The 21,648-nt window shown below is 40.3% G+C and overlaps 1 protein-coding gene across 2 annotated transcripts in view; it reads left to right on the top strand.

The window, feature by feature from the left end:
- Positions 1 to 21,648, top strand: part of trpm3 (transient receptor potential cation channel, subfamily M, member 3) — a 180,354-nt gene that overhangs the window by 118,975 nt on the left and 39,731 nt on the right. For both annotated transcript variants that reach the window (XM_034148833.1, XM_034148834.1), the window contains exons 7-9: positions 2,396 to 2,570; positions 3,591 to 3,714; positions 15,498 to 15,570. In XM_034148833.1, the coding sequence (XP_034004724.1) occupies positions 2,396 to 2,570; positions 3,591 to 3,714; positions 15,498 to 15,570 (372 nt within the window). The remainder of the gene's footprint in view (positions 1 to 2,395; positions 2,571 to 3,590; positions 3,715 to 15,497; positions 15,571 to 21,648) is intronic.

Here is a 21,648-nt window from a genome sequence, read left to right on the forward strand (position 1 = left end):
ATCTGTTTGGTATTTTGAAAAAGAAACTTCACAGACATGTTTTATATAGGTATGGCCCTACAATATATTATTCAAATATAGTATGATAGGTCTTACTCTTTCTGTTTTGTTTTTATAACTTGTTTTTATTTATTCTTTTATTTTTTTTACTCATTGTCATTGTTTTTTATGTATCTTATCTTGTTCTGAAAAGCACTTTCGTCTTCGTCTTGCATGAAAGGTGCTATATGATAAAGTTATTATTATTTAAACATTTTTTGGTACTATTTTCTGTACTGTAGGTCTGTTGAAGGAGGAAACAGTAGAAACGTTTTGGGCGTCTGCACTGGAGGAATAGCTTTTTTCAGAATGAATGGTCTGCCATCAAAGTCAACTCTCTTTCATCCTGTGTGAAACTGAGGTCAAAAAGCCATCCTAAAAGGCATCTGATGTATTTGGGCAGATTAGTCAGGCAAGAGAGAACTTCTCTTTCATTTGTGGTTTGTGTGTGTATCAGTATTTGTGTGAGTGTGTGTATGCTACCAATTAGCAACGACACAGCTGTGCTTTCCCCCCCCTCAACTGCTCCTTGTGGGTCTCATTTGAGCGATAATCCACATTAGATACTGCCGCTCTGCCTCCAAAGCTCCCCAGTCATCAATATCGAAGTTTGATCAGACTGAAACTGCACACGCAGATGCAGGTAAAGCGAAAAATAGACATCCAAAAGAAATTGAATAATCAGATACCAAATGTTATGAATCTGCTTCCCTCTCACTTCCTGCTCTGTTGATCTACGGCCGTGTGATGTGTTGTGGCACAGAGACGTTGTACAGTACCTCTCTGAAGTAGTCAAAGCCCCTAGAATATTCCACTTATGTAACTGTCCCTGTTACAAGGCCGCATGAGGCTGTGCGAGGGGAAGAATAATGGCGGTGGGTACGCTTGCGAAACTGTGCTTGTGTCTGTGTGTGCGTATAAGCTAAAGTATGTTAGCACGCAGCTGTATGTGCATGTCTGCCTGCGTGTTTGAGAGACAGGCTTTCTCTTCTGTGAATTATGTAGACCAGGATGACGGTGCAGGGCGGGGGACATGCGGCACTTACACAGCTTTTGAATTAGAAGAATCAAAACATCAGGGAGAAAACACAGCCTAATGAAACAGAATGGAAGGGAGATGAAAAGTGTCTAAAGAAAGAAACACTGGAGAGACAGGAAGTTAGACAGGAAGCAGGATAGGGCAGAATAATGTGGGGCATGATGATGAAATGGATTGGACTGAGACCACAACAAATTATAATATAGGCATAGGGGGTAAGAATGTCAAGTTTACAAGGTTTGTGCTGTCTTAAAGGGGCCATATTAAGTGTGTTGTATAGTTTTTTTGTGCATGTAAATGGTCTGCAAAGGCTAAAATCCCTGTGTTCCCTCCAAAGGGAGTTTCTCTCCCATACACTCCCCCCCTGCCTGAAACGCCTCCATTGGACTCCTTTGTTTCCTTCAGTAACATAGTGACATCACTATGTAAAACACGCTCTTCTATTGGCTAGCGCTCCAACATATTGTACGTGATGGGACATTTCTAAGCGGTTGACCAATCACAACAGAGCCGGCCAGCTAACCAATCAGAGCAGACTGGGCTCTGGTTTCAGACAGAGGGTGAAAAGAGGTGCTGCAGCACAGGCAGTATGAGAAAGAGAAAGAGCTTTTTGAACATTAAAGCGTGGAGACATGTCCCAGGAGAGGACATACAAATGTGAACCTGAAAATGAGCTTCATACAGTATGTCCTCTTTAATGGCGATGTTCAGTGTAAGAAATTGAGTATAGAAATAAAACAAGAAGCAGGAGAGAGAGCCTCACAAGCAAGAAGCGGCAAATTCCTCTGAGACTTTTGCAATTTCTTTTGTACCTTCAGTTTAGTTCACTAGAGCAGAGTCACACCAAGTGCAGAAAGAAAACAATCAGCTAATTATGCATAATTACCCAAAATAGTGTGTGATTATCAGGCAAGGAGCCATTTTGTATTAACATCAGTGAAACTTACTCTCTTTAACTCACACACACACATTCACACACACACACACACACACACACACACACACACACACACACACACACCCATGCCACAGGAACAAAGCAGGATGGGTATTTTTGGTACAGGTGCTTCTTAAAAAACCTCTCTTCTATAATTAGAAAGTGTTTTGACGATTCTGTCATCAGACATCACAGGTGTTATATTTGGCCCGTGTCAACACTTTTGGATATTTATTTATAGACTGTTGATGAAACGAAGCCTATTTATTGTCTATCCTCTTTCTGTTTTTTCCCCCTATCCTCAAATGCCCTCTCTTTTTCTTCACATTTATGTCCCTTTCTCTGTGTTTTTACCCCTGTTTCTTTGTCTTCCTGTGCAGGTATTGGTCAAGGTGTGCCGGTGGTGGCTCTCATCGTGGAGGGGGGCCCTAATGTGATCTCCATAGTGCTGGAGTACCTCAGGGACACACCCCCCATCCCCGTGGTGGTGTGTGATGGCAGCGGCAGGGCCTCCGACATCCTGGCCTTCGGACACAAATATTCTGAGGATGGGGGGTATGCAATCACACGTTCATGCTGTAATCCAATGATAGATGCTTATTGATACACTTGTTATCCAATAAGTGGAGAGTGTTCGTAATCAGAATGTTTTAGTTTTTTATTGTAGTTTTACCTAACAAAAAGCCTCAGATCAAGTTAAAATATACAATTTTATGTTTACTGCACATAACAGCAATAATGTACTTTTGCTGATTTGCTCCTATTGTAAAAGGATTGTGTTACCTTAAAGGGGACCTATCATGCAAAATGCACTTTTGTACGTCTTTTATACATGAATATGTGTCCCCGGTGTTCCAGGGAACTCACCAAGTGTCAGAAAACACAACCCTCTCTATTTTCCTCCATACCCAAATCTCTAAAAAAGGGGCTGCAACGGATCTGATAAAAACTGATCCAGATTTGAACACTGTCCTGACGTCAGGACGGTGGCGCTACGGCTATTGGACCAACTCCACCAATCAGGAGGAGACAGCCACGGCCATTGCCGTTCGAAAGCGCTGGAGACGCTGTAGTACATATGCCAGGCCAGTAGATGGTGCTGTTCTCACAGAATCTGCCCTTGCAAAAACAGAGCTAAAAAATGTCAAATTGAGCAAAATGAGGCATGGCTAAAATGCATGATCTGTTTGGTATTTTGAAAAAAAAAAAGTATAAATATGCCTTATATAGGTATGGTCCTACACTATATTATTCAAATATAGCATGATAGGTCCACTTTAAAGCAGGCTAGAGCTTGCAAACTGTCTCTATTTTCTGAAATGTGCTTTGGCTTTATTTTCAAAAACACACAGTAAACATTTGGGTTTTATCCATTATTAGTAGTATTAGTAAAGAATAGTTTTTACGGCTTCAAATATCTAGTTACAGATGAAGGTAAACCTACAGAATGAAATCTAACCAAGGAGTCAACCTTGGTTTCACTTACTGCCAAACAAATCTAATTTCCCTGCTTCCCCCTAACTGTTTTATTCACCTTCCTTCTATCTGACCCCCTACCTGACACCCCCTCTGCAGCATAATTAACGAGTCTCTGAGAGACCAGTTGCTGGTGACCATCCAGAAGACTTTCACCTACAGCCGCACACAGGCGCAGCATCTGTTCATCATTCTCATGGAGTGCATGAAGAAGAAGGAGCTGGTGAGTGTCACGTTCACACATGTGCACACACACACACATGCCAAATACATATATTTGCATGAGTATATTTGCAGAAGCAGAAAAGCCAAACATACAAGCAGTATGTACATAAGATGTTGATATTCTGACCGATTCACAGACTGACGCTCGCCACTAATAACACTAGATTAACATTTATTCAGTCTTTGACGTGTCTGCTGTACAAAAAAGAAACATTACAAATATGAAAGAGGGACAAATGGATTAGTCAAATGAAGCGTGCTCATCTTAACATTTTTGTTGAAGCAATTATTGACCCATCTTTTATTCATGACATGTAATGTTAAGTGGATGTAAATGAATTCCGATGACGTTGTGGACCAAATGGCCTCCACCTTGAGATGCTGCACCCCTTCGGCACGGTTTAATTCCCCTTCACACCAAACCAACCTCTTATTCATGCTGTTGAATGCTGTGAGTGTAGAGGTTATGTGTGTGTGTGTGTGTGTGTGTGTGTGTGTGTGTGTGTGTGTGTGTGTGTGTGTGTGTGTGTGTGTGTGTGTGTGTGTGTGTGTGTGTGTGTGTGTGTGTGTGTGTGTGTGTGTGTGTGTGTGTTAGCATTCATTTGTCATGGTACATTTGACCTACAGTAGCAGGGGGCATGACGCTTCCTTCCCACAGTCATAGTGTTATATGTCATTCAATATTGTGATTGAGAGTGTGTGCAGGTACAGTACACTCTCTCACACACACATACACACACACACAAACACACACACACACACACACACACACACACACACACACACACACACACACACACACAATCTCACACTCATTATTAATAATAAATGACTATAACACTCTATGACGCAGACAAACAGCTAGCAGCTTTTACGGTATCTTAGTTTTGCAGCAACTATTTGCTACTTGGTTGCTCCCGCCTCAACTCATTCTGAACAAAGTGTACACTGTATTGCGTATGGATCAGTGACTGTTTATATTGCCGGCTGCCAGCGGCATTTTTCTTATGAATTAATAATAAAACTTTATACAGTAGTATCACTTTTTTTTAAGTAAAAGTGCTGAGCAAGAATATGGTTAAGCATCTTGAAACTTGGATGCTTAAGATGACTCAACCCGGTGTTTATAATGCAACAGTCTTCCAGTGTCAGCAATAATGACTAGGCCAGCTCGTTTAAAAATATATAACTAACTACAGATATTACAGTTTGGATGTGATATTTGAGGGAAATATAATTTCCTCTGTAGCCCAAAAATATCAAAACAATTAAGATAATGATGATCATGGTGTGATTCTTTCTTTGATCCAAGAACGATTTCAATTAATTTACGCTAACTTGTGCAGCCCTTATTATAACAATAGTAGCACACTTAGCATGTGCCCAAATGAAGCACACACACATTATCAAAGATACAGTAGTATTTTGCAGGCAGTCCACCATTGGTCATGGTTTAGCAGCGTGAAAGTGGATTGAATGTGTTGTCAGTGGGGTTCCAGTGACTGACTGATGCTCACTCTGATGTATCTTCTGAATACAATACACCAGAGCAGAACATCGTGTGAACCATTCAGCAGGAGCAGCTGTACAGGCCAGATAATCTGATACGGCCCTCTGTTCCTTTTCTTTTTACCGCTGCCATACTGAAACGCAGCACTGAACACTGTGTATTCTGGTGAAATTATAAGTCCAGTCAACCTCTATTAATATTCTTGTGTTTTGCAGGCCAATACATTATATTTCTGTATCTGAAAAAGGAAGAAAATCTTCTTTAACATACATTTAGCCTGTATGATCACAGTAAGAGACAGTAGGTGCTGTCATCCAGGGTGCTGAACTTCATGTAGTATGATTGAATGTAATACGTTATATTTGGCTTGTAACCTTAACAAAGGCAAGCATCTTTTACCAGTGATATACTATAACTTTGATAGTATACTCCATGATGATGATTCATTAGAAGCAATCCTCCTCCCTGAATGTCCTCCAACAACATGTGGCTTTTCCTACTAACAACATACTGCAATCATGTGTGCTTGACACCATGCACAGAGTCTCAAAAAGCCCAGCGTTGATTATGATTGGAGAAAGAAAAAAAGGTGTGTCACAAAGGTAACTTGCCATGCCTCCTATTGATCAGGTTGATGGAAATCAAAAGGTTTCACTCCTGATCGCACTCACAAAACCACAGATTGGTACGTGTGTGTGTGTGTGTGTGCGTGCGTGCGTGCGTGTGTGTGTGTGTGGTGTGTGTGTGTGTGTGTGTGTGTGTGTGTGTGTGTGTGTGTGTGTGTGTGTGTGTGTGTGTGTGTGTGTGTGTGTGTGTGTGTGTGTGTGTGTGTGTGTGTGTGTGTGTGTGTGCGTGCGTGCGTGCGTGCGTGCGTGCGTGCGTGCGTGCGTGCGTGCGTGCGTGCGTGCGTGCGTGCGTGCGTGCGTGCGTGCGTGCGTGCGTGCGTGCGTGCGTGCGTGCGTGCGTGCGTGCGTGCGTGCGTGCGTGCGTGCGTGGGATTGGAGTGGAATAGTTGTAAGGGCAGAGTAAAAAGTAGAACGTGAGACTTCCCATGCAAGGCAGGAAACAAGTCCTGACCTTAAAAAAACAAGTGGTAAAACTTGTTTCCCTGCAAGGTCAATTGATTTTATTCGAGGAAGCAGAACATGTATGATATCTCATATTTTATTTATAGTAAAACATGTGTTTCCCTTTAGCGCTGAGGAGCTTATTCTCTGCTAGTACACCATCCTCATACAACACGTGTTCAAATCACTCTCTTGACCCAGGATCAGACTGCGATGAGTCACTTTTCTAATATAATAAAAATCCTGCAGGACAACTTAATAAAACTCGTACCCCCCTTTGACATGGGGCTTAAACAAATCTCCCAGTGGATGGGAACATAAGGTTTGATGGCACTTTTCCACTGCTGCTCACCATATGGGGTCTGCAGAACTTGTTTTTTCTGAACTAGGCTAAGGTCAAAATGTGGTTCTGCTTGGTGAACAACTGCTCATGTCTACCAGTAAAGTAATTACTATGTACATGGTCCTGTGTGTAGCTGTGATGGCTAATTATAAACCCTTGTAGTGGCAGTATTTTCTCTCTTACATTATGCTGTAGAGGTTTTTCTAAGAAAACTGCAAACGTAACTACAAACTAAAATAACATAACATAAACAAACAGGTCACCCGTATACAAAATAGAACCTACAAAAACACTTAATTCATTTACTCTTTATTCATGCACAACTGTTGAGCATCTGTGAGATCTATACACTGAGTACACATAAGAAAAGGTCATTGTGCATCACTTATTTGTTTATGAATTACAGCTCTGAAGCTGCAAGTGGTTCAAGAATTAGTCCTAGAACCTGGATATGAGTTAGCATTTTGGAACGTCCGGTTTCTTTGTCTAAAAGCCAGCATTTTTCTGAAAGTGTTTGTGATTAAATGCCTGAAATAAGGTCTTGGTTAACAAAAGCTTGAGGTTTTTCCCATGATGTTCTAATAAACGCTGCCATGCTGAACATGTGTATGTTAGCTTAGCAGTAGGACAAACCCAGTAAATATCATGGAGCATATGTTCTGCAATGTCCCAAAAGAAATATCCAAATCCTTTTTGTCGATGGACCCTTTGCGATGCTGACGTCGGGGTCGGACTAAAAAAATCGGTCATCACTGAACCACTCGATTTCGACAATAGCTGTTTTTTTCTTTTCTTTTAACCAGAAGTGACACGAGAAGCTGGAGTTCGGTACAATCACATTTCTTTATACCCAGTGTAGTCGCTTCCTGCTGACCAATAGAATGAATACTACCTATCAGGCCTTGAGGTTGCCACTTGATCTAAAGTACCTCTACTACAATCCAATAGCAATTATCGACACCTGTGTTTACGCTTGTTAAAGCCAAGTAGTGCCAAACCTGTGTTTATCCCCCAGGGCGTGAGGAGAGTCACAAAACTGTTAAGTTGACTGATTCACTCTGGCAGCAACTGTGGGTTTATCCTGGGTGAGTGCAGCGCTCAGAAAGTGTAAAGTTTGTGAGAGGGAGAAACACTGAGAGTGTGTTTGTCTGTGTGCCAGCTCGCCTGTACTTTTATTTCCTGGCTCTGCAGAAGAACATCCAACGTGTAGAGGAGTAAAGGTGACTGGCTGGGGATAATGTGTGACAGAGAGGGAGACTGTGTGTCTGTTTGAGAGGGCAGGAGTAGAATAAAGAAAGGACGTGCCCCACTATTTCCCCTTTTTTTGAGCATGTCGGTTTATTTATGTAGACATTTTGTGCTTCAGGTATTTCCCTTTTGCCTCAGCTGTGTTTATCATACTCAGGGCTGTTTGTGCTTTCCACCTAGAGACAATAAACGTGCGATTAGTTATGTATGGCGCCGACCTGTGCAGACGCTCTACATTAGGAGAAACGTGCTGCTATTTCAGAAACTATGCCAAGACACCTGCCAATGAAAAAATCACCACTGTTGGCAGAGTTGCTCTGTTTCAATTGTCAGTGTTGTGTCAGTTTTTTTGTTGTTGAAATTACTAGATTAGCTTCGTTAGCTTGGTAGTTTACAGCAGATCTGCAATAATATCTGAAGGAATCATGTTATCAAATATAAAAAGCCATTAAAAGGTACATTTTTGGTATGTTTCCGGTGACAGTGTCAGTTGGCCATCTTTATAATCCCTGAACGTCAACAAGTGCTCTTGTCACAGCTGTGTGCATCCCTTTTAGTGTCCCCTGTTTAACAGGCAGGTTGGATTCCCTTAATATCGCCACATGATACATTTTTGCATTCATTTGTTGCTGTGATTTCAACAATTATGAAACGGAGTAGTGCTCTCTGCAGCCTGATACAATAGTACCAATTATCTACTTTGCTTTTCTATTTATTTCAACTAAGGATTATGCTGGATCATCTCCCAGTGAAAAAAAACGGAATGAAATGAAATATTTTTAGGTTCAAAGACATAGGGGGAGCGAGGGGAAATCATACCAAAGCTAATAAATGGATAATATTCTAGCTCTCGAGTTTTAAATGGGAGAGCAGATGAATAGCGTAGATGGTGTGTGTGATACATGCGCACTGAAAGAGAATACTAAAAGAAAGCGTAGGATACATTAGTGATCATTTGTCTTGATGAATAAGGTGATTATCTTCCGTATGTATCTCGTTTATTTTAAAGTGCACCTATCTTGCTATATTTAGGCAATAGCATAGGTCTCAGATATATACAAATATATAAAAAACATGTCTATGAAGTGTTTTGCTCAAAATACCAAACAGATCACCCATTCTAGCCATGCCTCATATCCCTCTATTTCACTTCCTGTTTCAAAAGTGCTGATTTGGGGTATAAAGCTTTAACAAAAAAAAAAAATTGATACAAAAAAAAAGGAGGGGGCTGAGCTCATGCGGGACCCGGCAGCTACTGTCTAAACTAAATACTGCGGTGATGGAGATTCTAACGGCAGATACTGCGGTGATGAAACGCCATATCATGCATTATCAAGTATTATCTCTGAAACAGTATCGAGCTCAAAGGCTTTCTCTCTTGCCGGTTATACCACAAGGTGAGTTCCTTTTTATTTCCTGCTTCTTCAAACACATGCTCTCCAGTACAGGTTAGCTCTGAGTGTTAGCGATGCTAATGTAAACATGGACCGACCATATTACGTCCAAAACAGTCGGGCATTGTTTCTGATAGCAACGTTTCTGATAGGGCCGTGGGTGTAAAGCCAGTCTACATTTCCGATATTATGTCATATCGGACACAAATCTGGATCAGCTCCGTTGTAGCCCCGTTTTTAGAGATTTGGGTACGGAGGAAAAGAGAGAGGGTTTTATTTTCTGACGCTGCGTGAGTTCCCCGACACACCGGGGACACATATTTATGTATAAAAGACATCAAAAAGTGCATTTTGCATGAAAGGTCCTCTTTAACATAAAGGGGGAACTATTTAATATGTAAAACATGCACACTGAAAGTTTTACAGTCTGCATGTGAACCCCTGACTTTGAATTACTTTTTTTTGCAAGTCTCTGCCTCTTTTCCTCATGATCCAACTCTATTTATCTGTGATGACTGTCCTGGTATCTCCCAGCTTGGTATGAATAATTGAGTGTACAATAGGCCTTATATGTTTAATTCGGATTAAATATTCAGGAGGAACCACCAACCCCGTGTTCCCCCGCCTCCCTCACAATGGAAACTATGAAGGAGTAGGAGGAAGATGAGTGACTTAAATGGACCATGACAGAGGGAGAGGGTGGGAGGAAATGAGACAAGAAGTGAGAGAAGGAAAACAAAAGTGGTCTGAATAGAGAGCAAATGTGAGAATTAGGCACACAAAAACAGAAATGCTAAAAGAGAATAATTCCTTTAGTTTATCAGTTTAAAATGTAATGAAAAGCTGAATGTATTTCTCTCTTTCATCTGCTGTTGCTGTCATGCTAAATGTTGGGTTATGATTTATCCCAGCAAGTAATAATAACACATCTAAATATTTAATGCTCAAATTGCCACAGAGGAAACCATTAGCAGAGCTTTGTCAGATCTGAAATGCGACCATTGTTAATGGCTGTAAGGATGCAGTCGATGCTTTGGAAATGGGACGGTGATGTCCATACAGTAGGTCTTCAATGTAGTCCCTCGGACCTCAAAGTGGTCATTTGTGTGGGTCAAATAAAAATGTAGTGGGTCACGATTGTGGGGGAAACTTCTGTGTAGCAATGCAGGAGGAGTCACCGACTCAAAGGAGACACGGGGAGAGCTGGAGCTTTGATGGCAAACACTGATGGGTTTATTTGGAGCTTCGGCCGGAGAATTCACAAAACAAGTCAAAGAGTCAGAGGTTCTGACTTCACAGTAGAGTTGCCACGTCAATTCTGAAGAACTCTACCCCAGACCCGTGCATTTAGCTAGTTCAGAGAGAATAATCAACATTGTGCATAACAAGATGGAATCATAACCTCTATCAGCTGACGCCAACAGGCAGGAACAGGGAGACACAACACTGAGAGCACAGCAGCCAAGGTTACAGGTACAAATATTTCCCCAACAACGATGTGTATTTTTTTTGGACAAATTGTAGTGGTAAACTTGTGCTTGATGTTATGGTCATAATCATTTTTCAGTCAGACAACTCACGTGTTTCTTATATGTTTATTAGAAGCAGCATATAGTTTGAGTTTGGCGTCTAGGCTCGGTTGAAATTGTTACAGTAAAAATTCAAAAAAAAATCTGGAAACATTTAACAAACCAAATGTGATATAAGAAGACTAAGGATTCAATCATTTAGTCAAACATGATTTGTAACTTTCAACACAAACATCAATATTGACTAAGATAGTTATAAAAAGCTGTCCTCTTGAAGGCTTGTGATCAAATTAAATCAAAATGATGTTATACCAATACCAGGTTTTCCATATTACCCAGTGTCGTTCGATGTGTATCAAATCAAATCAGGTTTTATTTATATAGCACATTTAAAAGCGATTTTTGGTCGAGCCAAAGTGCTGTACATGTAATAAAAACACATTACTACAATCACAATAAAAGACAATAAATTACAAGATATATATAAAAAAAAAAAAAAAACACAAGGTACTGTATGTTGTAATTCAGACGCAAGAGAGCTATAACTTACAGACCAAACAATACTGGACAAACTGTAAAACCTGGTATTGTATCAAACAAAAGACTGCATCTAACGACCGTAAAAGCATCTGTTTGTGTTTGAGTACGATCACTGCTATGACCTAACCTGTGTTTTTATACCAAACAGAAAATAGGACATTAGGACACATAAGAATTTACCAGTATAAAGGAAATATACTCTCTTCAATGATTATTGTAACGAAAAACATGGTAGGGGGTTATTGCTTACCATTACTTTATGTCTCTGTAAAATGCCAAGCCACATACACGCTTCAATGCTCGCAGTGAACCTACCACTGCATGAGAATGGCTGGTTTAAGTGCCAACCCACATGTTTAAATATTGCACGTCTGGGTTGACATGTAAACCCACACGTTCAAATGTTGCGTCATTGGTTTATGAATAGCATGGAGTGTATGCATAGCAAGTGTGTGGTTGAGCTACAGTAACATTAGCTGCTGGCGAACGGAGCAGAAAATAAATGAACAGTTAAATATTGTTCTGGTTTTAAATGTACGCACAGAAACACACCCAACCCTCTGATCATCAAAGTCAAGTCAAAGTCAATTTTAATGTCAATTTCTCTGTGTGTTTGTACAGACAGAGAGATCAAAATAACGTTTCCAACAATCCCGAATACAAAATACAATAATACAAATATGCAAATATGTATATCCTCTATATATACAATCAACAGACACATTTACACATATGCACACATTAAGATAAAACACAACAATCAATCAATACAAAATAACAGTCACTTCAATATGTTAGGGAATGTACATAGTGCAAGATTGTCCATAGCAGCTTAAAACATAGGGTGCTCACTTGACTTTGCTTCTGGATTGTAACCCATCAGAGACACAGTTTGCTCACCGAGCCTCATCACTGCCGGGTGTGGGGGGTCGGCCATGTTTCTTGTACAGTAGGAACATGTCGCCACATCGGCAGGGTATTTGCCTGTTAAATGAAGATGAACGTTTTCCAATCAGCTTGGCTCACTGCAGCGTGAAGAGCAGTTTACTGATCCTCTGCTAAGCTCGCAGCTCAGCGTCTCTGAAGATGTAGGAATCCTCCAACAGATCCCAGCAACACTCAGAAAGATTTCTCTGCCTCTTTCAATTCTTGGATCAGTCTTGAATTTGTCAACACCAAATCTCCCTCCTTCTGTCTTCCTTTGCCTTTACACATGCTTCCCTTTTTCCTGCTGTCTCACGTTTATGCTACCGGTCCTTTCCTTCACTCGTCTCCCTTTCATTAACGTTCCTAATCTTGGGATGACACACACAAACCCCAGAGGTCATGATGGTCAAAATAAAATCAGTATTTTAAGATATTTAAGATACAGAATTAACCAAGACCAGATGGGGAAGTTTACACCATGACAGAAATACAAAGAAGCTGTCTACACTTTTGATGGATGTGATTGTAGAAAAGTCTTCGCTGTACAACGGGAGAAAAACAGATGGGGGAGAAGCTTTGTTATTTCTTTGCTTACACTTACTGATGAGTCTATGTTATTAATGATCAATCAATAATTGATAATAATCAATCAAACCTTGCATTGTCCTTAAGGCTCTGTTGCTTATCCTCTGTATTATACAGTAGAGCCTCTATGACAACAGGTAGCGCATATCCACAGGGTCACCTTGGAGGAAGAAGGAGGCATGCAGCATGCAGTGATGCAGGGAGGGGGGGTGTAGCATGCTCGTGGGAGGTTTGTTGTTAGATTACTGATTGCAGGTGGGGGGGGGGCAGGAGGAAGATACAGTATGTGTAAGAAAGGTAGTGGAGGTAAAGGTGAGAGAAAGGAGGGAAATGTAAACAATAGCAAACGTTGTGAGTGTGTACATTTGTAAAGGAACTCACCATGTTGCTGAAACGATATAAACATGGTGGTGGTATAATGAACAAGTGTCCTGAACAGGATTCTGTCCTGATTAGGCGAAATTAGGTCTGCCAATAAAAGCATTCTTTAAAATTGTTGGTTGGTTACAGAGGTTGCGCTAGACTTTTTCGCTGCCCGTCATTTTGACAGACAGGATCGTAACATTTCCTTCAAAATCCAGTATTACCCGTCGGCCTTTACACAACTCTGACGAGGGGGGGGGGAGTGGAGAGAGAGCATGCTCGTGAACTGTCAACGGGGTCGTGGGGAGGGGGCGCACGCTCGTGACCTGTTAGCGCCGTGTTATGCATGCCCACGATGTCAAGCCGTACCCGGAACGGAATGGAAGAATCAAATGGACAATGACGTATCTCCAACGAGGTGTTTTGGGGAGGTATTTTCTGTGTTAGAGTTTTACTCGCTACAGGGTGTAATTTGAGGGTTTTCACTCTGCACACCGTTTACATGCATAAAAACCTTCATAACACACAAGGGGACGGGTAATAACCGGAAAAGCATGACATGGGGCCCTTTAAGAGAAGCACATGAACTCAATACACACTGCACTGTCCTTGTGTCCTCAGTCATGAAGTCCAAAATCAATACCTTCACATCCCATTGCACTCCTCTTTCACCTGGAGAAAGACCTTTTTAATTACACAGGCTGATAGTGACCGCCACAGGTCCCATAAGCACACACACCGTTATACCTCCTTTACACTACGCGGTTTGGCTCGCCTTGACTCAATATAAATTAGGTACTTTTTTCATGTTTTACTCTGGATAGTACCCCGTCAGTGTAGTCAAGTACGGAGCTGATTGCCTAGGCAGTATCGCTGTTACATCATCTTTACCGTTACACTACATTATCCACTATTGAACGTAACTTGGCTAAACTACTTAAACATTTTGCTTTTAGAGAATATCCTATCTCACCATGAGTGTATGAAGAGAACTGGACACAGCTTAGGAGGCGGGGCTCCATTTATTCCTATGAAAGGGAACTATAATAAAAGCTATTTAAGAAGTTAAACCGGGGGGTCCTGTTAGCTAAAAAAAAAAGTATCTGCTGATTAACAGACGTATCTTTTCCAATGTAAGTAAATGGGAAAACTTTGTTTGGGCCAACCGACATGTAGGGTGTAGTACCACTTCAAAAATTGCTCAAACTGCCAGCTCACTTCCTCTGGGCTGAACAGAGCAATTCTATTGAAAAGAGCCATAATGTACCATAAAGAGGAAAGTCTGCATTTGATGATCCCATTAATAGTCATTTGCATTTGCATTGCATGATGCAGGTCTAAGGCGTATGATGCCACACTCCTCATTACTCTCTCTGGGAGAAGCCGTCATGTCATCAGCATGTGGTGTACAATTGATGAATGATCCAAATAATACCAACTGTATATCATCGATGTGAATTGAATTAGTCTTTTTGCATTTAGATTGCGTGGAAAGAGACTGGAATAGAGGAGGGTTAGCCTAGAACATTGCAGCATAGCCCGAGGGAAAGCAGCAGCAAAGACCGCAGATTCCTGGAGCTCCACAAAATGAAGCCATTTAGAGGGGGGGGGAGATGGGCTGCAGGGAGGAGAGGGAGGTGGGAGGAGATGGATGGGAGGATGGAAGGATTAGAGGGATAGCTCGTCTGGAATTCAGAACACGCATTCTCCCGTACGAGACTCCCACAAGGTGCCCTTCACGCATGCACACAGTTGAGCATGTTAGCCCACACACATGCTAACACGAGTCATGTGTACACGTGTTACTATATTTGAGAGAGAAAAGCTGCCCCATTTCTCAGACTTCCCTCTCAGCGGACTTTGGCTTTCATCTATAGCACCATTAGTTTATCTAGCACAGGTCATAAAAAATGCAGCTGAAAGACATGTTAGACGACAGATGAATCCCAAAATGTTATGACATGGAGACAAAAAGAAAACGAAGTGACCTTTGTTAACGGACAGACTTCTTGGTGAATGTATTCCCCTTCCTACAGGCTGTATGCGTGGAAGAGACACAGTACATTACATCAGAGCAATCCCTCTCTCCTCTCCTCCTGCACCTCAGTGTTTTTAGTGAAGCTGTTTAATTCGGCTCTCTCTCAACATGTGACCGAGTCTTTAATGCTATAAGACTACACGCAATACATCAAACAGCACAAGAAATAATGGAAACTGATTGAAACTGATGGCTACTTTCTCTCACTCCGTCCCTCTCTCTCTCATTGTCTCTCAGATAACAGTTTTCCGGATGGGGTCGGAGGGCCATCAGGACATTGACCTTGCCATTCTCACTGCATTACTCAAAGGTGGGTGTGTGTATCTATGTGTGTGTGCTGGAGCATGAATGCACAGTAAGTGGCTTCGACTTTTACACGCGCTCTCCAGGGACGTGGTATGGACGTTTCTGTACAATATAGGAGGATGATATCATTCCGGAAAACAATCCTCTCACTGTCCCAGTTTAGGTTTATTTTCCATGCATACAAGTATGTTTTCAATACGGCAGTGCATAGCTCCGGAATAAATTGTAACATCTGTGCTTATTTTACTCTCTTTTAGAGCTCCATTAAGCGATTTTTGATCACCTTAGGGCAGGAACACTCCAAAGCCAACCTGCTTTAGGTTTTCATGTTATAAACAGTTGCTTTCTTACAGTTTTAGTAGAAAAAGAGTCATAGAAAGTGGGTCCTCTTATCACTGCTTGCCCAGTATAAGTCCAGTATTAACATGCTTGGTGCAGTAACTCCTGGCTCTTGTTGCCTTAAATTAGGGCTGTGCGATTATGGCAAAAATCATAATCACGATTATTTGGGTCAATAATTGATATCACGATTATTAAATACGATTATTCATTGACTTTGAAAAAATCTATTTATTGAACTTTAAAACAAATACAAATAATAATTTGAACAGTATCTTTTTAACTGTTGATTACCCTGAATGTATAATTCAACTGAAAAACCAATACAAAAATAAATAAATAAATGATACATTTAAATAAATAATATCAAAATAATAAATACCAATAAACAAGATCAACAAATATTTTGGAGCGCACTTCCACAAGCTACAAAACATATTAATATGATAAATACAAATAAATTAGACCAAAATTAATTAGATCAAATATGTTGCACTGTCACAACCTAGCAAAGCAAAATAATTGTTTTTTCCGATTATGTTGTTTTCGTAATTGTGGCAGGCCAAAATCGTAATTGCGATTAAAATACGATGAATTGCACAGCCCTACCTTAAATATACTGGCACATAACCACCCGTCCACTTCAAACTTTGGTGCTTTTTGGCAGGTGTTAGCTACATAATTACTGTACAGCCATCCTCTCATCCAGCTCTTGACAAGAGAGTGTGTAATATGTTCTGTATTTCACCAAATATCGAACCAATACTTCAGACGTGAGGACATTCTCGTAGCCTACCAGCTATTGAATCCATTCAAGACGAGCCTTCAGTGAGTTCAGTTTCCTACTTTATATGCTAATGAACCCCTGACATCCCAACAACACCTGCATAATAATCAATTAGAATGAACACAGCTGCTCATTAACCGTGTGGCCGGAGAAGTAATTACAGAAAGACACTTACAGTCACCAATGAATCTAATTTAAAGTTGGTGTTTCAATTGAATATATCTAATTGATTCCCCTTGAGGTTAAAAATCACTTTTGAGAGGGACACATGACATACATTACTGTACACTTCTTGAGCTTGTGTTACTCTAATGCTTACAGTTGGTCAGCATCACAATGTGTGTGCTTAGTATTTCTACACACAGAATGCAGGTTACGTTATACCACCATCAGGGGGCCTTTCAATAGTTGCAGAAAAGCACACAGAGATTTAAAGGCTCAGATTGATATTGGTTTTCCCCGCCGTAATTCACACTGCACCACATAGAATAATCAATCCAGCATTGCAAAAACAGCGCACACAGAAAGCATGACGCGACATAAATATATAGAGAAATATACAGCTAGAAGAAACAGTAATACAATAAAAATGCATTTACCAATAGGCGAGGAATTGGACCATATTGAGTTATACAATTGAAAACTCCTAAGTGCGAACATAGCAAATAAACTCAACCACTTCATCCTCTACACACACACACACACACACACACACACACTCACACACACACACACACAGAATCCATATTCAATACTTTCGATTGGTTTTTCAATAGCTTGTACGGATTTAAGAAATATGCCGCTAACACCGCCCACTTGCATGCTTGCTCCGTCTCAAACACACACCTTAACATGTGAGTGAACACACACTTAAGCACATACATATGATTGACTATGTCAGAAATCATGTCATTCCATAGATACTAGACAAGTGGGTTTGGAGAGGGACAATGTGACAGAGAAACCTGTTCTACATAATTGATGTGTTGCAGTCTAGATGAAGGATTTCTGTTGTCTATCCATCACTTCCTGGTGTTTGTCTCTGTCTCAGAATATTGCTCTCTTGCCCTATAACTTTCCCGATGTATACATGTGTCACTGTTTTCTGTCAACTCTATCTGATGCTACATTTTTCATTTCTGTTCACTATTTTAAACTCGTTTCCATTCATTTCATTTCACATTGCGGTAGGAATGGCATGTGAATGAGGGATTTAAAACGAAAGAAAGACAGGACAAAATAGGAAAAAGCAAATGAAAGGAAGGAAATCATAGGAGTGAAAGGATGAGAGGCCAACACTTACAAAAAGGTGCAAAATGATTGCTTTATGGTAAACAGTCTGAGGGTCATTTTACATTCAAGTCTGATTCTGCGGCTTGAGTGAAAGAGACGCGTTAAGGCTTTTAGTGTAAAATAAAATCAGTCACATCCTGCCCGAGAGCTTTTTAAAACACTGGATTAGACTCCTTCCATGAAGAACTAAGCTTCTGCCTGAAGCTCAACAAGGCGCAGCACAGTCAGGAAAACACATCGAGGGGAGAACAGAGCAAGAAGAGAAAAAAAAAGGATAGAAGTCTAGGAGCCGGTCTGCGGAACAGACAAGTGAGACCATAGAGGAATCTGCTGCTAAAGACACATGGTGTAACAGAGGGGAGTTTAGAGTAATTGATGGTCTTCCTCTGAAGTAGTCTTGAAGATTTGCTCCATGAAGTCAGTTTGAGTGAAAGCACAGGCCTTTGATAAAGCAGACCAGCTTGCCCTTTAATATACACATATCTCCACTAAAGCTCTTATTAGCAGCTCTCTGCGTGTTATTAGCCGGCTCCGTCTGAACTCACACCATTAAGCTCCTGTAAGGCTGCACAGGCCTTTAAGACAGAGTGAGCATGTGTAATCAGAAGTGATGATACTTCTGTGCTTATTAAAAATTACCCAGTCTTTCATACACATAAAATAGTAATAAGAATACTTTATGTTAGCTTATGTTATGACGGGACTACGGATGGAAACTAGCTCAAAGCTAAAAATCCGGCTCATTTACATTTAAAAGCATTATTTTGTTTAAAATGTTCATTAATGTGCACGGTCCCGGTTCAAATAAACGATGAAATGAAATGAAAAATGTTAAAGTGGATTTCTCAAGAAGCTAGGTTGTTGCTTCATTTTTTTGTTAACTTCTCTCAGTGTGCAGATAAATGATTAATGTGAACAGGAGACTGTTTAGTGATAGATCTCACAGGGTCAACTGAGGTAAACAGCTCACGGCTACAAGTACTTTATGTAAGGGATAATCTGCATGCAGTTTGCTTTTCAGCCAAACTGTATACAGTTCAATCGACCGGACTTCTTTCTGCAGATTTGAGCGTCCTTAACAACGGTCATAAATCCTTGACAGCGGTCTGTCTGTTCTGGATTAACAACGTGTCACGTGTTCTGAATTGACCAATCAGAATCGAGTATTCAACTAAGCCATGTAATAATGTAGCATATCCAAGCAAAGCTATTTTGTATTGGATTAAACATGGTTGATACGTTTTGAATAGAGAGGTTACATTTTGTATTTACTGTACCTTCCCTGTTTCATTTATACCGGCCTTGTTTTGGTGCCTTAGGCTAACAATAATTGTCTTATACCTGCAGGATATGCAAACACAATTACAGGTATGCAAGTACATCTTTTAAAGCAGAAAAACAAACTGCATAATAAGTGCCCATCTGTCCTTTACCAAAACAGCAATGACATGAAGCAAAGCTGTCACAAGAGAAGAAGATGAAAAAGGCTTTTTTTTTTACGCCATGCCGTCCAACACTTTTGTTTTTGTGTCCTTATTTGTCAGTGTGCCCTTGAAATCTTCTTGTTCTTGCCTCTACATCATCCAGTGTTACATTAGGGAAATGACAGCCGTCCAGAATCAGTGTACTTTCTTCTTCTTCTTCTTCTTCTTCATGACGTCATGTTGAGGTTACAGGAGGACAAGAGCAACATAAATACACAATCACAGTGAACCAAGGGAACACAGTTATATTCCAGATTCTGTGCAGAGCGTCACAATTAGTGATACATCAAACGCCAAGCTGTCATTCTCCGATGGGATGACATCTTCTTTTCTACAGTCAAACAGAATCAAGTTCATGTGAGTGGATGGCAGAGTCCACACCACAACTATAACGGCAATGACAAGTGGTGAACAATATCTGGGATCACTGTCAGATTGATTCGAATGACAGAAATGACTGACAGACCATCTAAATCTGATGATGAATTTGTTCCACACGAGGGGATGACTTGGTAAAATGGTCTTTGAGCTTATTTGTTGTTTAAAATGAAGAATATTTTCTAAAATAACCCTCATCTCTGTGTTGCTGAAAGACACACATCATAAAGCTGTGTGGCACAAAGCTATTTTTAACATTATTCTTTATTTTCCTTACTATTTATATCCTTATCTTAAGTTATTTCTTTGTGCAAACGCTCAGCAGTAACAGGTCATAAATAACCATTCTTGGGGCTCAGGCACAGCTGGAGCACCACTGTTTAAAGAACAGAGTGTTATTGTTCCTCAGTGTGGAAGCTCACTTCTTCATATTTATAGTTGCCATTATAGTCATCCTCCCTGGTGTGTATGGCCCTCCTCAGGGTGTGTATGCAATGGTTTACATCCCAGCTGGTTTGTGGGGCTGATAGCTTCTCCATGGGAAAGCTTGTTTTGTATGCTGCTGCTGGTTTATGTCCTATGGTGGTAAATGTATGTGAGTTTTGATGTTTATGTATTCTGTGAACTGTTGACATTACATTGTATTGTATATAACTATTATTCCATCTTGAACACAGACAAATTGAACTACTGTATAAGGGAGGCATGTGGTGCAGTGGGTTGTGCTTTGGTGTTCGGATCAGAACCCCACTGCAGTCAGCATGTCGTTGTGTCCCTGAGACACTTCACCCCTAATTGCTCCTGTGGGGATTGCCCACAGTATTGAGTATGGAAGTCGCTTTGGATAAAAGCGTCTAACAAGTGACATGTAATGTAAAATGTATAACATACTTTATTCCATTGCTTTGACTCAGTTAATATAAACTTGTATCACTTCCTATTTATTTTATTACAAAAGTATTAACATCCAGGAGAACAAATGCACATAAAGGTAATAGAAGAATAAGTACATTAGTAAACAATTGAACAAAAAACTGAGGAAGAACTTCCTTTCGTAAAAGTAGAAATACTTTGGTCTGAAAATGCAGCACACAAGTAAAAGTCCTGCATTCACACTTTAGTAGAAGTAAAGAGCACTCAAAGTATAAACAATTATTATAAAAGTATCCATTTTGTGTAATGGCTCTTTTGGAAGTATTATATTATTACAGAATATCATATGTATGTGTTTTTAGCATATACAAATACTTGTAGGATCTTTTAAATGTGGTAGTTTGTCATGTTAAGCCGATGTTAACATTATTTTAGTACTGGGATTATGTACTGAGGAGTACAGATTTGCATCATGTATAAAACAATATATGTAGTTCAAGGTTCAAGGTTCTTTATTGTCAAACTAACATAGCTACAGAGTAATTATGTCGTTGAAAATCTTAGGTCACAGGCTTCTCCAACAATGCAACATAATAAAACAGATAGTAAAAGTAATACAAAAAGAAAAATAGTTCTAAAATAAAGTGAGAGAGAAAAAAAAGTGGAATAGTGCAGTACGAGTCTATATACAAGTTATTGGAATGATATATATTAGATAGTAGATATATATTACTAAGTAGCAGATGAATGTTATGAAATTGTTTCAGCAGTTTAATTGTTTAACAGTCTCACTGCCCGCGGGAAGAAACTGTCTCAGAATCTTTTTGTTTTCGCCAGGATGCTGCGGTAACGTCTGCTAGACGGCAACAGAAAGAACAGTTTGTGGCTGGTATATATAGTCCTCTTATACGTGGAGTGGAAGTACAAA

Source organism: Trematomus bernacchii, unplaced genomic scaffold, assembly GCF_902827165.1.
Source record: "Trematomus bernacchii unplaced genomic scaffold, fTreBer1.1, whole genome shotgun sequence".
NCBI classification, from domain to species: domain Eukaryota; kingdom Metazoa; phylum Chordata; class Actinopteri; order Perciformes; family Nototheniidae; genus Trematomus; species Trematomus bernacchii.